This window comes from Oculina patagonica, chromosome 2 (assembly GCF_052425735.1).
Source record: "Oculina patagonica isolate OP01 chromosome 2, crgOcupat, whole genome shotgun sequence".
NCBI lineage: Eukaryota > Metazoa > Cnidaria > Anthozoa > Scleractinia > Oculinidae > Oculina > Oculina patagonica.
In genome coordinates this window covers 30,172,209-30,184,392 of record NC_135759.1, presented here as the reverse complement: position 1 = coordinate 30,184,392, position 12,184 = coordinate 30,172,209, and the positions used below count along the sequence as shown (strand labels likewise).

The following is a 12,184-nucleotide window of genomic DNA, read 5'->3' as shown; positions in this document are numbered from 1 at the left end:
CGTCTTCTACAGGAGAGATTTCAGTAAAAACCTTCTGCAAAGGAGTCGAAAGTCACCAACGTCATGAAAGGACCGTAGTCTGTTTGTTTTTTTTTACTAGTTAGAGCAGTTTTCAATTAAGTGTCGTAAAACCAAAACCAAAGTAATTACTCCGGCCAATCACAAAGGACACAGACAAACCAGCGAACCAATCAAAACTCGAAGCAAATACATGTAGCCGGCACGTGGCGCGGGAAAACGCGCGCGAGCGAGTCACGATTGGTTTTGGTTTCAGTTCTGATTGGCTAAGAAAGTGGCGCGAGATTTTTAAGCCAATCACTTAGCGTAGCAATGCAAAACCACAGCAAACGCAATTAACTTTCGACACTCAAGTGAAAACCGCTCTAGCCTCTCGTAGTTAGTGTAGTAAGTGTTTTACCCTTTGTTTTTATTCTGTACCTGAATGGAATTTACTGTGTTTAAATAAAGTATTACCATTACCATTATTAAACATTACCATTACCAGTCCGTCCCAGAACTCGCGCAGAAGTGAGAGGTCAGGGACTGGAATAGATTGGATAAAGAACCGCGTGCCTTGGTGGCTTTCTATGCAAAAGCTCTTTGTGCTCGTCACGCATGGAAGGAAGATTGCGTGACAGAGTACCAGGACTGATCTCGACCAATCATGATCGACTTGTTCATTGCATAGCTTTGCGTAGCTTTGATAGTTGCATCCTTCTGAATTGTCGAAGTCTGCGGGAAAAAAATGGCAACCAACAACAACAGGCCTGCACTTTATCCGCAAGAAGTGATTGATATCAGCTGGTGGAACACCTCAGAAGAGATACTGAAAGAAGGATACAAAATCTGGTCTAAAACCTACGATGAAGTACGTATTTAATTTTTGAAAAGTAGATAGCAAAACCGATAGTTAGTGCAGGTAACCATAGTCCATTGTGGAAACGCTGACAACGAAGACGGACCAGTAACGAGTAGGGAAAGGACGGCAAAATCTTTGGCTCAATCTGGGATTTCTTTATGTATAGAATTTTTCGCTTTCTAGCCATCGAAATTTGCCGTGGGCGCCGAATATTTTAAAACATGATTCGAGGTCACTGCTTAGTATCAGTCAAAGAAAAAAGGTAAGATAACATGACATCAAAATGTTCGAGGTGTCAGTCTAAAACGCTTATGTCTCATCAATGATAATACTTCCGACTAACGTTACTATCCGGCTATATTCCTTTCTTATACAACTTGCACGAGCCGTACCGAGGACCGTTACGGTTGTTTAACGATGCCAATACGGTATGCTAACGAGGTGTTATATGCATAATCAAAAGCCCTCTGGGCTTAGTGTCTCGTGTCACCTTTCAGAGTTTAATGTATTTGAAAATGGATCGCTTTTCACGTCTATTTATTGCTTGCAAAGATTTGAACTAAATAATTTGAACTAAAGCTACTTTTGTCGCTAGATAAAAGTTGTGACATTCACAACACGATATACGAAACTCTTGATTCAGGTCAATTCAGAAACCTTATCAAAAGCGATTTTTCCAAGCAGTCGAAAGTAGGCTTGACTAAAATTCAAAGTTCACTCCAGCACGTAGCCGTTGAACAGTTATAGGACTCCGATAACAGCAGAAAAAGAATACAGACAGATACTAAGCTGTGGGAAAACCCTGTATTGCACTTTGATTCACTAAGCATTCATCTGTCACCGATAGTTCTTAAATATCTAAAAAAAGGTCAACAAAGTCCAGTGCCGTAGCAAGGGGAGGGGCCGGGGGGGGGGGGGCGTGCCCCCCAAGTTTTTTTCCCAAAAAGGTAAAAAACAAGCCTGTATAAAATGTTGAAAATAAAATTTTATCTCCCGAGAGGTTTGAAACAATAACATTTGTAGTTCTTTTCATTTCTTTAACGTACGTAGGGTGATGCACAACAATGTTAAACGGCCAAAAACTAAAACAAACCAGAAATTAAGACCAGAACGTACTACGATGACTCTGAAAGGTGAAACATTTGCTGGTTTCAAGATACAGAGACAGTCGATTTTCTATTTTGCAATTGACGTTGCAAGTGTTATACTCTCTTCAGTGGTTTGCTGAGACAGTGTACCTGGACAGTGTAGGAAGTAAATAATTCGCGATATGCGTAAATCACAAATAGCTCTTAGAGAACGCTGGAAATAGCATTTCCAAGCTTCTAGATTTCAAAATTTTCTGAGGGGGCAAGTTTTGGTTGAACCATCAATCGCCTTGCTGTTTTCTCCTTATTATGTTCGCCAATTCAGTTCAACGCTGTCATGCCAAAACAGATGCAAGGCATTTGCGGACACTGAGGAGATTGAAAGAGACCATGAAAAGAAACGAGAACATAAACCTAAAAAGATCTGTTAAGAACGTCCTCTTTTGAGCTTTCTCTCTAATAAGCCCCCCTCTGGTCGTTTATTTTTTTTAAATACTCTCCCACCTCTATTGAGCCCCCCTCTCGCCTCCCCCTCTTTTCCAAGGTGGTAGATTATGAAAGTTTATAGACAAGAAAACAGAAAATTTAAGCCTGGTTTTTACTTAGCGACGCAAGCACAAGCGCAAGCACGAGAAAAAAAAAAAGACTTTTGATTACAAGGATCAAAATGGAATGCGCTTGTGTTTATGCTTGCGTCGAAGCCCTTTTCACGTTTAAATAGGAGCTGTTGTGCTTCCGCTTGTGCTTGTGCTTGTTGTCGCGTAGTGAAAACCAGGCTTTAACGCTTTTTAAGTTATTGTTATTTTTATTTGAACATGTGTTACTAGAAAAAAAAGGTCCACTGTATTTCTTTTATATTTACCCTAACTGTTATCTGAATTTAAAAATACTCCCTCTCTCTAGTAAGCGCCCCCTCCCTTGAAAGATAAGGTTCTTATTTTCATTTTTCTTAGCTCGATTCTTAATCAACCAATATCGTTGTGATCAAGCGGGTGTGTGGGTGGCATCTGGAGAAGCCTTGACTCGAACTTTAGTGCCTAGGTTTTTTTTTCTCGCCGATTAAAAGATCGGACGGCTCAGGGGATAATAAGAAAACTATCTTAGCAAATGTGTTATCTTTTTTTACATTTAAGTGGGCAAATGGTTCAGAGCAAGATCCCTCCCCAGGATACGTTGGCCACCTCAGGTGTGCGGATGCATTCAATGCAGCTGTGAGTGAAGTTTATGGTGACACTGACAAGAAAAACCTGAAATTACTGGACTTGGGCTGTGGTACTGGATTGGTGGGAAAAATACTGAAAGAGAAGTATGGATTTGACAATCTGGTAGGGCTAGACGTGTCCGAAAACATGCTTGAGAAAGCAAAAGAGAAAGGAATCTACAAGAAGTTCATTTGCTTATATGTGACAAACGAGAGAGTTGCTGAGATAGAAAATGCTGAATTTGACGGCCTGTTAGCATCATCAGTAATAACCCCTGGGCAGATAAAACCCCCTGTATTTGACGAGATTCTACGGTGGATAAAGCCAGGTAAGTCGATGTTTTACAGTTATACACCCGTTTGGATGTGAATAACGGAGGTCAGATAGTGCACTGGTGTTTTGCTCAGTTCGCGTTTAAAGTGTGTTGTACACGTTCATCTTTTTTTTTCATCAGGTGGAATTATTTGCTTCAACTGTCGCTCTGACGCGTATGAAACAGAAGAGTACGGCTACAAGGACAAATTTGAAAGCCTGGAGAAACAGAAGCGATGGAAGTTGATTTCAAACTCAGACAGCGACTACTATGGCGAGAATCCACACCCCGAAGGACGCTCTTTGAGAGCTCGCGTACTGGTCTACCGAATTTTGCCGTTTTAACATTGTCATATTTCGCTAACTTTCATGAACTTAGTGGACAGTAATCATGTTCTACTGTTTTACTATATTAGGTTATCGAACGGCATGGATTGTGATAGACTTGCAAAATTGTCTAAACCACTTTCACATATGATATTACTTTCCTTTTGATTGGCTCTAAGAAAACAATAACGTTGATATTTTAAATCAAATTTTCTTTCCATAATTCTCTTGAAAACTGGCTGCGAAGATTCTAGTGCTGTTGCCTCTTGGGATTACAGTAAAAAACGAGCGGTCCGCATGGACAGTGTTGAGTTCATTTTTAAAATGAGACAAGTCACAGTGGCCAAATTCAGGAATAATTTTAAAAATTTTATACACCGAATAAGAGTTTTACAAAATCTCAGGATATTTTGACAATAACCAAAATTTGGTAGAATTTTCGGAAAATATTAGCTTCTAGGTGACACTGAACAATTTTGCATACGGCATTTACTCAAATAAGCGCCGCCCTCGAAAAAGCGCCGCATTTAGGACAAAAAAGATAATAAGCGCCGCCCCCGAATAAGCGCCGCAGTCCCGATGTTCTTCTATCCAACATTCTTGCAATACGCAGCTCTGTAAATGTTGTAAAGGCCGTGAACTTTGCCAAGACAGCTAGCGCTACTTCTTTCTTCAGCAAGAGACGAAGACTGACAATCAAAGGACGCTATTTTCAATTACTGTAAAAGATTAGATTCTTTATGGCGTCCAAATTTTAAATAAGCGCCGCCTTCGAATAAGCGCCGCACTTGAGGCGTGAAAAATTTAATAAGCTGATTCGCGCAAGGAAAGTACCGCGTAAACAACAAGTCAATGTAGTTATGCTGTGTATGTTAAATTGTAAATTATGTGAAAATGAAGAGTAAAAGTATTATCTCTTAAGAGATTTGGAGAAGTCAGGGCGTGATACGAACTTGAGCAGTTCTCACACAGGGACGAAAATGAACTTTGGTTTTTCTGTCGTTATTCTGCAGCCTTATAATTTTCTCTTATGGATGGTTACTCCGTACAGCAGGTTGGGTCTGTTAAGAATTCGCCAGGGGCCAGGCTACTAGAATCAAAATTCAGCCATACCTTGACGAAAAATCGTAAAAATTTCCCGCCTCGATTATAGAAAATTCAACAGGAAAAGAGAACTCATATCTACTTAGTACTTTAAAAAAGACAACAAGCATAAATAGTGATTCTAGATGATCAGAATTAGAAATGATTTCTCATGTACTTTCGGGCATGTTTTAATTCGATTTCAGCTAATTTTCTGTTGTGACAGTTGCTTATGGCTGCCATCAATTGACCAAGCAGTAGCCACAAACAACTAACCCTCTTCGCAAATTCGGAGTGGGGCGTGGGAGGGGTGCAGAATATTTCGATGAGAAAGATACTTTTGCATTGTTTGATACTTTTTCGCATAAACCGTGACACTCAAGAGTTTTTGCTCAACTTCTCTCAAGTCCACGACCCTATTTGAAAATAGCATGTTGCAGGTTCTCAGTACCACGTGAGCATTTTAACACTTGGCACGTGCAAGCATACCACGTGATACATGTTCAAGAAGTCCTATTTGTGTTCATGTGGCCACGTGATCGTTGTTTTCGAAGGTGGAGCAAAATTCTCGAGTGTCGCTATATTGAAAAAGAGTAGAAATATAGAGAACAGTTTTATAGCGAAACCTTTTTTCCTGTTTTGAAGCAAATACGTTGTGGTTATTTTTTTATCGTTTGAATTCAGAAAATACCGCGTTTTCATGTTAATCGCCCTCCAAGAATGACATGCAGAATATTGGTTTGCAAAAAGCCGCCATGCAATATAACAGTCAAGATTTATTCGGCGTCTTGTGGGAAAAAAAGTTTAACTAAACAACAGAAGATTGAAATAATAGTTGAACTTTTATCTACAGATTTGAAGGAAAATATGGTAGACGTATTTTAATGTTTTAATTTAGGAATTATCGTATTTCATTTTTACTGCCCTCTGAAAATAAATAGCAGAATCTTGCTTTTGCAAGAAGGTTTGTTGATATTGGAATTTAAATCAGTGTTAATTATACAAGACATAAATTATATAACAGACATGAAAATCAAACTGAAAAATTATGAATTGCAACGATTAAGGCGAAAATGTGAACGTACAACTAAATTGAAAAACCTAATCAGTTGAAATGAAATTGAAATTGCAGAACAACAGAAATTTCTTTTACACTGGGGACAGCTCTGCTCATACCTCGCGTGACTTACTCGTCCGTCACGCAATCATTTGCCCCGGCGTCACGCCAAAAAGTGAAGTAGCCGGCGTGTAATATATGTACAGAGAATGCACTTATATGTAAGAAAGAATCAGATTAAACAATTATAATGTGTAAATAAAATGCATAGCTTGTAGTAGGGGGGACCACTTGGTCGTGGCCAAAATACTTAGTATAATGTAGAGAGTAGATTGACAAAAAATAATTAAAGAACAGCTGTAGTATTTAAGCTCTGGATGATATTAAACGTAGTTGAACGAAAATCAGTGTAAAATTCTATCTTTCTTGGCTCTGACATTTATTGATCAAACATATTTGTACCTGAAACCTGCGTTCCCTTTAAGGTCATTGCCCCGTAATAGAACTGAACATAGCTTTTCAACCAAACGTTGCGTACTGATTGATTACGTTAAGGGGACTTAAAGTTTTAAATAAAGAAGTGGGATCCCCATATTCGTTTAGGAGCAAGAAGACCTTGTTTTAACAAGTACTGGCAAAGAAACATTTCCAGTGATAATATATTTTTCAAACATAAGAATTAATCCGTATTCGTTTCACAGAAAGAACTTGATCGCTACACCCGAAATCTGAGATAAAATTGATAGGTCACCATACTCTACTAGAAAGAGACGATTTATTTTTTTCGTGGACTAAGCCGCCTCGAAAAAAGACGCCATTTTGTTTATGTGGACGTGTGTGCACTAATTGGAACACTGTTGCTACCTCTCCTTCCGTTTTTCCAGTCTTCTGGCAGACTTGCATGGGATATTTGTTGGTTTCGTGGTTTCTAGATTTCAAGATTTCTGGGAAAAGTTCGTCTTCTACAGGAGAGATTTCAGTAAAAACCTTCTGCAAAGGAGTCGAAAGTCACCAACGTCATGAAAGGACCGAAGTCTGTTTGTTTTTACTAGTTAGAGCAGTTTTCAATTAAGTGTCGTAAAACCAAAACCAAAGTAATTACTCCGGCCAATCACAAAGGACACAGACAAACCAGCGAACCAATCAAAACTCGAAGCAAATACATGTAGCCGGCACGTGGCGCGGGAAAACGCGCGCGAGCGAGTCACGATTGGTTTTGGTTTCAGTTCTGATTGGCTAAGAAAGTGGCGCGAGATTTTTAAGCCAATCACTTAGCGTAGCAATGCAAAACCACAGCAAACGCAATTAACTTTCGACACTCAAGTGAAAACCGCTCTAGCCTCTCGTAGTTAGTGTAGTAAGTGTTTTACCCTTTGTTTTTATTCTGTACCTGAATGGAATTTACTGTGTTTAAATAAAGTATTACCATTACCATTATTAAACATTACCATTACCAGTCCGTCCCAGAACTCGCGCAGAAGTGAGAGGTCAGGGACTGGAATAGATTGGATAAAGAACCGCGTGCCTTGGTGGCTTTCTATGCAAAAGCTCTTTGTGCTCGTCACGCATGGAAGGAAGATTGCGTGACAGAGTACCAGGACTGATCTCGACCAATCATGATCGACTTGTTCATTGCATAGCTTTGCGCAGCTTTGATAGTTGCATCCTTCTGAATTGTCGAAGTCTGCGGGAAAAAAAATGGCAACCAACAACAACGGGCCTGCACTTTATCCGCAAGAAGTGATTGATATCAGCTGGTGGAACACCTCAGAAGAGATACTGAAAGAAGGATACAAAATCTGGTCTAAAACCTACGATGAAGTACGTATTTAATTTTTGAAAAGTAGATAGCAAAACCGATAGTTAGTGCAGGTAACCATAGTCCATTGTGGAAACGCTGACAACGAAGACGGACCAGTAACGAGTAGGGAAAGGATGGCAAAATCTTTGGCTCAATCTGGGATTTCTTTATGTATAGAATTTTTCGCTTTCTAGCCATCGAAATTTGCCGTGGGCGCCGAATATTTAACATGATTCGAGGTCACTGCTTAGTATTAGTCAAAGAAAAAAGGTAAGATAACATGACATCAAAATGTTCGAGGTGTCAGTCTAAAACGCTTATGTCTCATCAATGATAATACTTCCGACTAACGTTACTATCCGGCTATATTCCTTTCTTATACAACTTGCACGAGCCGTACCGAGGACCGTTACGGTTGTTTAACGATGCCAATACGGTATGCTAACGATGTGTTATATGCATAATCAAAAGCCCTCTGGGCTTAGTGTCTCGTGTCACCTTTCAGAGTTTAATGTATTTGAAAATGGATCGCTTTTCACGTCTATTTATTGCTTGCAAAGATTTGAACTAAACAATTTGAACTAAAGCTACTTTTGTCGCTAGATAAAAGTTGTGACATTCACAACACGATATACTTACACGATACTTATACGATATACAACACGATAAAACTTACAAAACAGTACTTACGTAGATTTACGGGATAATGCTTACAGTATATTATTTACATTACTTTCAATAGACTACAATATATTATTACATCACTTACAAACATTTAATTACAGCATTTTGACATAACATTGTCTTTTCCCTATATGTACTTACTAATCATAGTCGCCACATACAATTCTAAAAGCTATAACAGATGTTTAAACGGTTATTTATGTTTACACTCTATTTATAATTTTAAGATTTACAACAACACGATATACGAAACTCTTGATTCAGGTCAATTCAGAAACCTTATCAAAAGCGATTTTTCCAAGCAGTCGAAAGTAGGCTTGACTAAAATTCAAAGTACACTCCAGCACGTAGCCGTTGAACAGTTATAGGACTCCGATAACAGCAGAAAAAGAATACAGACAGATACTTAGCTGTGGGAAAACCCTGTATTGCACTTTAATTCACTAAGCATTCATCTGTCACCGATAGTTCTTAAATATCTAAAAAAAGGTCAACAAAGTCCAGTGCCGTAGCAAGGGGAGGGGCCGGTGGGGGGGGGGGGGGGGTAAAAAACAGGCCTGTATAAAATGTTGAAAATAAAATTTTATCTCCCGAGAGGTTTGAAACAATAACATTTGTAGTTCTTTTCATTTCTTTAACGTACGTAGGGTGATGCACAACAATGTTAAACGGCCAAAAACTAAAACAAACCAGAAATTAAGACCAGAACGTACTACGATGACTCTGAAAGGTGAAACATTTGCTGGTTTCAAGATACAGAGACAGTCGATTTTCTATTTTGCAATTGACGTTGCAAGTGTTATACTCTCTTCAGTGGTTTGCTGAGACAGTGTACCTGGACAGTGTAGGAAGTAAATAATTCGCGATATGCGTAAATCACAAATAGCTCTTAGAGAACGCTGGAAATAGCATTTCCAAGCTTCTAGATTTCAAAATTTTCTGAGGGGGCAAGTTTTGGTTGAACCATCAATCGCCTTGCTGTTTTCTCCTTATTATGTTCGCCAATTCAGTTCAACGCTGTCATGCCAAAACAGATGCAAGGCATTTGCGGACACTGAGGAGATTGAAAGAGACCATGAAAAGAAACGAGAACATATACCTAAAAAGTTCTGCTAAGGTGAACTTCCTCTTTTGAGCTTCCTCTCTAATAAGCCCCCCTCTGGTCGTTTATTATTTAAAATATTCTCCCACCTCTATCAAGCCCCCCTCTCGCCTCCCCCTCTTTTCCAAGGTGGTAGATTATGAAAGTTTATAGACAAGAAAACAGGAATTTAAGCCTGGTTTTCACTTAGCGACGCAAGCACAAGCGCAAGCACGAGAAAAGAAAGACTTTTGATAACAAGGATCAACATGCAATGCGCTTGTGCTTATGCTTGGGTCGAAGCCCTTTTCACGTTTAAATAGGAGCTGTTGTGCTTCCGCTTGTGCTTGTGTTTGTGTCGCTAGTGAAAACCAGGCTTTAACGCTTTTTAAGTTATTGTTATTTTTATGTGAACATGTGTTACTAGAAAAAAAAGGTCCACTGTATTTCTTTTATATTTACCCTAACTGTTATCTGAATTTAAAAATACTCCCTCTCTCTAGTAAGCGCCCCCTCCCTTGAAAGATAAGGTTCTTATTTTCATTTTTCTTAGCTCGATTCTTAATCAACCAGTATCGTTCTGATCAAGCGGGTGTGTGGGTGGCATCTGGAGAAGCCTTGACTCGAACTTTAGGTTTTTTTTCTCGCCGATTAAAAGATCGGACGGCTCAGGGGATAATAAGAAAACTATCTTAGCAAATGTGTTATCTTTTTTTACATTTAAGTGGGCAAATGGTTCAGAGCAAGATCCCTCCCCAGGATACGTTGGCCACCTCAGGTGTGCAGATGCATTCAATGCAGCTGTGAGTGAAGTTTATGGTGACACTGACAAGAAAAACCTGAAATTACTGGACTTGGGCTGTGGTACTGGATTGGTGGGAAAAATACTGAAAGAGAAGTATGGATTTGACAATCTGGTAGGGCTAGACGTGTCCGAAAACCTGCTTGAGAAAGCAAAAGAGAAAGGAATCTACAAGAAGTTCATTTGCTTATATGTGACAAACGAGAGAGTTGCTGAGATAGAAAATGCTGAATTTGACGGCCTGTTAGCATCATCAGTAATAACCCCTGGGCAGATAAAACCCCCTGTATTTGACGAGATTCTACGGTGGATAAAGCCAGGTAAGTCCATGTTTTACAGTTATACACCCGTTTGGATGTGAATAACGGAGGTCAGATAGTGCACTGGTGTTTTGCTCAGTTCGCGTTTAAAGTGTGTTGTACACGTTCATCTTTTTTTTCATCAGGTGGAATTATTTGCTTCAACTGTCGCTCTGACGCGTATGAAACAGAAGAGTACGGCTACAAGGACAAATTTGAAAGCCTGGAGAAACAGAAGCGATGGAAGTTGATTTCAAACTCAGACAGCGACTACTATGGCGAGAATCCACACCCCGAAGGACGCTCTTTGAGAGCTCGCGTACTGGTCTACCGAATTTTGCCGTTTTAACATTGTCATATTTCGCTAACTTTCATGAACTTAGTGGACAGTAATCATGTTCTACTGTTTTACTATATTAGGTTATCGAACGGAATGGATTGTGATAGACTTGCAAAATTGTCTAAACCACTTTCACATATGATATTACTTTCCTTTTGATTGGCTCTAAGAAAACAATAACGTTGATATTTTAAATCAAATTTTCTTTCCATAATTCTCTTGAAAACTGGCTGCGAAGATTCTAGCGCTGTTGCCTCTTGGGATTACAGTAAAAAACGAGCGGTCCGCATGGACAGTGTTGAGTTCATTTTTAAAATGAGACAAGTCACAGTGGCCAAATTCAGGAATAATTTTAAAACTTTTATACACCGAATAAGAGTTTTACAAAATCTCAGAATATTTTGACAATAACCAAAATTTGGTAGAATTTTCGGAAAATATTAGCTTCTAGGTGACACTGAACAATTTTGCATACCGCATTTACTCAAATAAGCGCCGCCCCCGAATAAGCGCCGCCCTCGAATAAGCGCCGCATTTAGGACAAAAAATATAATAAGCGCCGCCCCCGAATAAGCGCCGCAGTCCCGATGTTCTTCTATCCAACATTCTTGCAATACGCAGCTCTGTAAATGTTGTAAAGGCCGTGAACTTTGCCAAGACAGCTAGCGCTACTTCTTTCTTCAGCAAGAGACGAAGACTGACAATCAAAGGACGCTATTTTCAATTACTGTAAAAGATTAGATTCTTTATGGCGTCCAAATTTTAAATAAGCGCCGCCTTCGAATAAGCGCCGCACTTGAGGCGTGAAAAATTTAATAAGCGCCGCGGCGCTTATTCGAGTAAATACGGTAAGCAAAAACGTCGCGAAAGCGTTTATATTGTGTAACCGCTGACCAACTTGATCGTCGTACAGACGACAAATGAAAATAGGCAAAACTTGACTGCAGTGCTACTTTTATCAAAAGTACAATAATTATGCTCGCTTTCCCACATTATGCCAAAAAATCATGCTTGCACAATCGATAACGGGCTACAAAACTCAACCAATTTTTACCTAGATGCAGTCTCTGTCTAAAATTCCCGAGATTTTCTTAATCTCTTGTCGGTGTTTAAACTCTTAAAGAATTCTGGAATGTTTATATCTAAGCTTAGTACAATGTACTGTTGCACTCTGTACTTTCATTTGCGAGTACCCCTTTCGCCAAGTCTTGTTTTAAAGTCAAAGGTGGGAATACCTGTCGGAAATTTC

The 12,184-nt window shown here is 39.3% G+C and overlaps 2 protein-coding genes across 2 annotated transcripts; both read left to right on the top strand.

Moving 5' to 3' along the window:
* The first annotated feature begins 702 nt into the window (after positions 1–702).
* LOC144641960 (methyltransferase-like protein 27) lies at positions 703–4,113 on the top strand. Its single transcript, XM_078500973.1, has 3 exons — positions 703–868; positions 3,081–3,477; positions 3,604–4,113. Exons 1-3 carry the CDS (start codon positions 746–748, stop codon positions 3,804–3,806), a joined length of 723 nt encoding a protein of 240 aa, XP_078357099.1. The 5' UTR covers positions 703–745; the 3' UTR covers positions 3,807–4,113.
* A 3,458-nt stretch (positions 4,114–7,571) lies between these two features.
* LOC144641958 (methyltransferase-like protein 27) lies at positions 7,572–11,187 on the top strand. The gene is made up of 3 exons (XM_078500972.1): positions 7,572–7,749; positions 10,220–10,616; positions 10,742–11,187. Exons 1-3 carry the CDS (start codon positions 7,627–7,629, stop codon positions 10,942–10,944), a joined length of 723 nt encoding a protein of 240 aa, XP_078357098.1. The 5' UTR covers positions 7,572–7,626; the 3' UTR covers positions 10,945–11,187.
* Positions 11,188–12,184: the final 997 nt, after the last annotated feature.

Bases quoted from the DNA above. Each gene is read 5' to 3' on its own strand.
- LOC144641960 (XM_078500973.1), top strand. From the start codon at position 746: ATGGCAACCAACAACAACAGGCCTGCACTTTATCCGCAAGAAGTGATT. The intron at 869-3,080 runs GTACGTATTTAA...TTTACATTTAAG, and splicing joins GGTCTAAAACCTACGATGAA to TGGGCAAATGGTTCAGAGCA. The intron at 3,478-3,603 runs GTAAGTCGATGT...TTTTTTCATCAG, and splicing joins TCTACGGTGGATAAAGCCAG to GTGGAATTATTTGCTTCAAC.
- LOC144641958 (XM_078500972.1), top strand. From the start codon at position 7,627: ATGGCAACCAACAACAACGGGCCTGCACTTTATCCGCAAGAAGTGATT. The intron at 7,750-10,219 runs GTACGTATTTAA...TTTACATTTAAG, and splicing joins GGTCTAAAACCTACGATGAA to TGGGCAAATGGTTCAGAGCA. The intron at 10,617-10,741 runs GTAAGTCCATGT...TTTTTTCATCAG, and splicing joins TCTACGGTGGATAAAGCCAG to GTGGAATTATTTGCTTCAAC.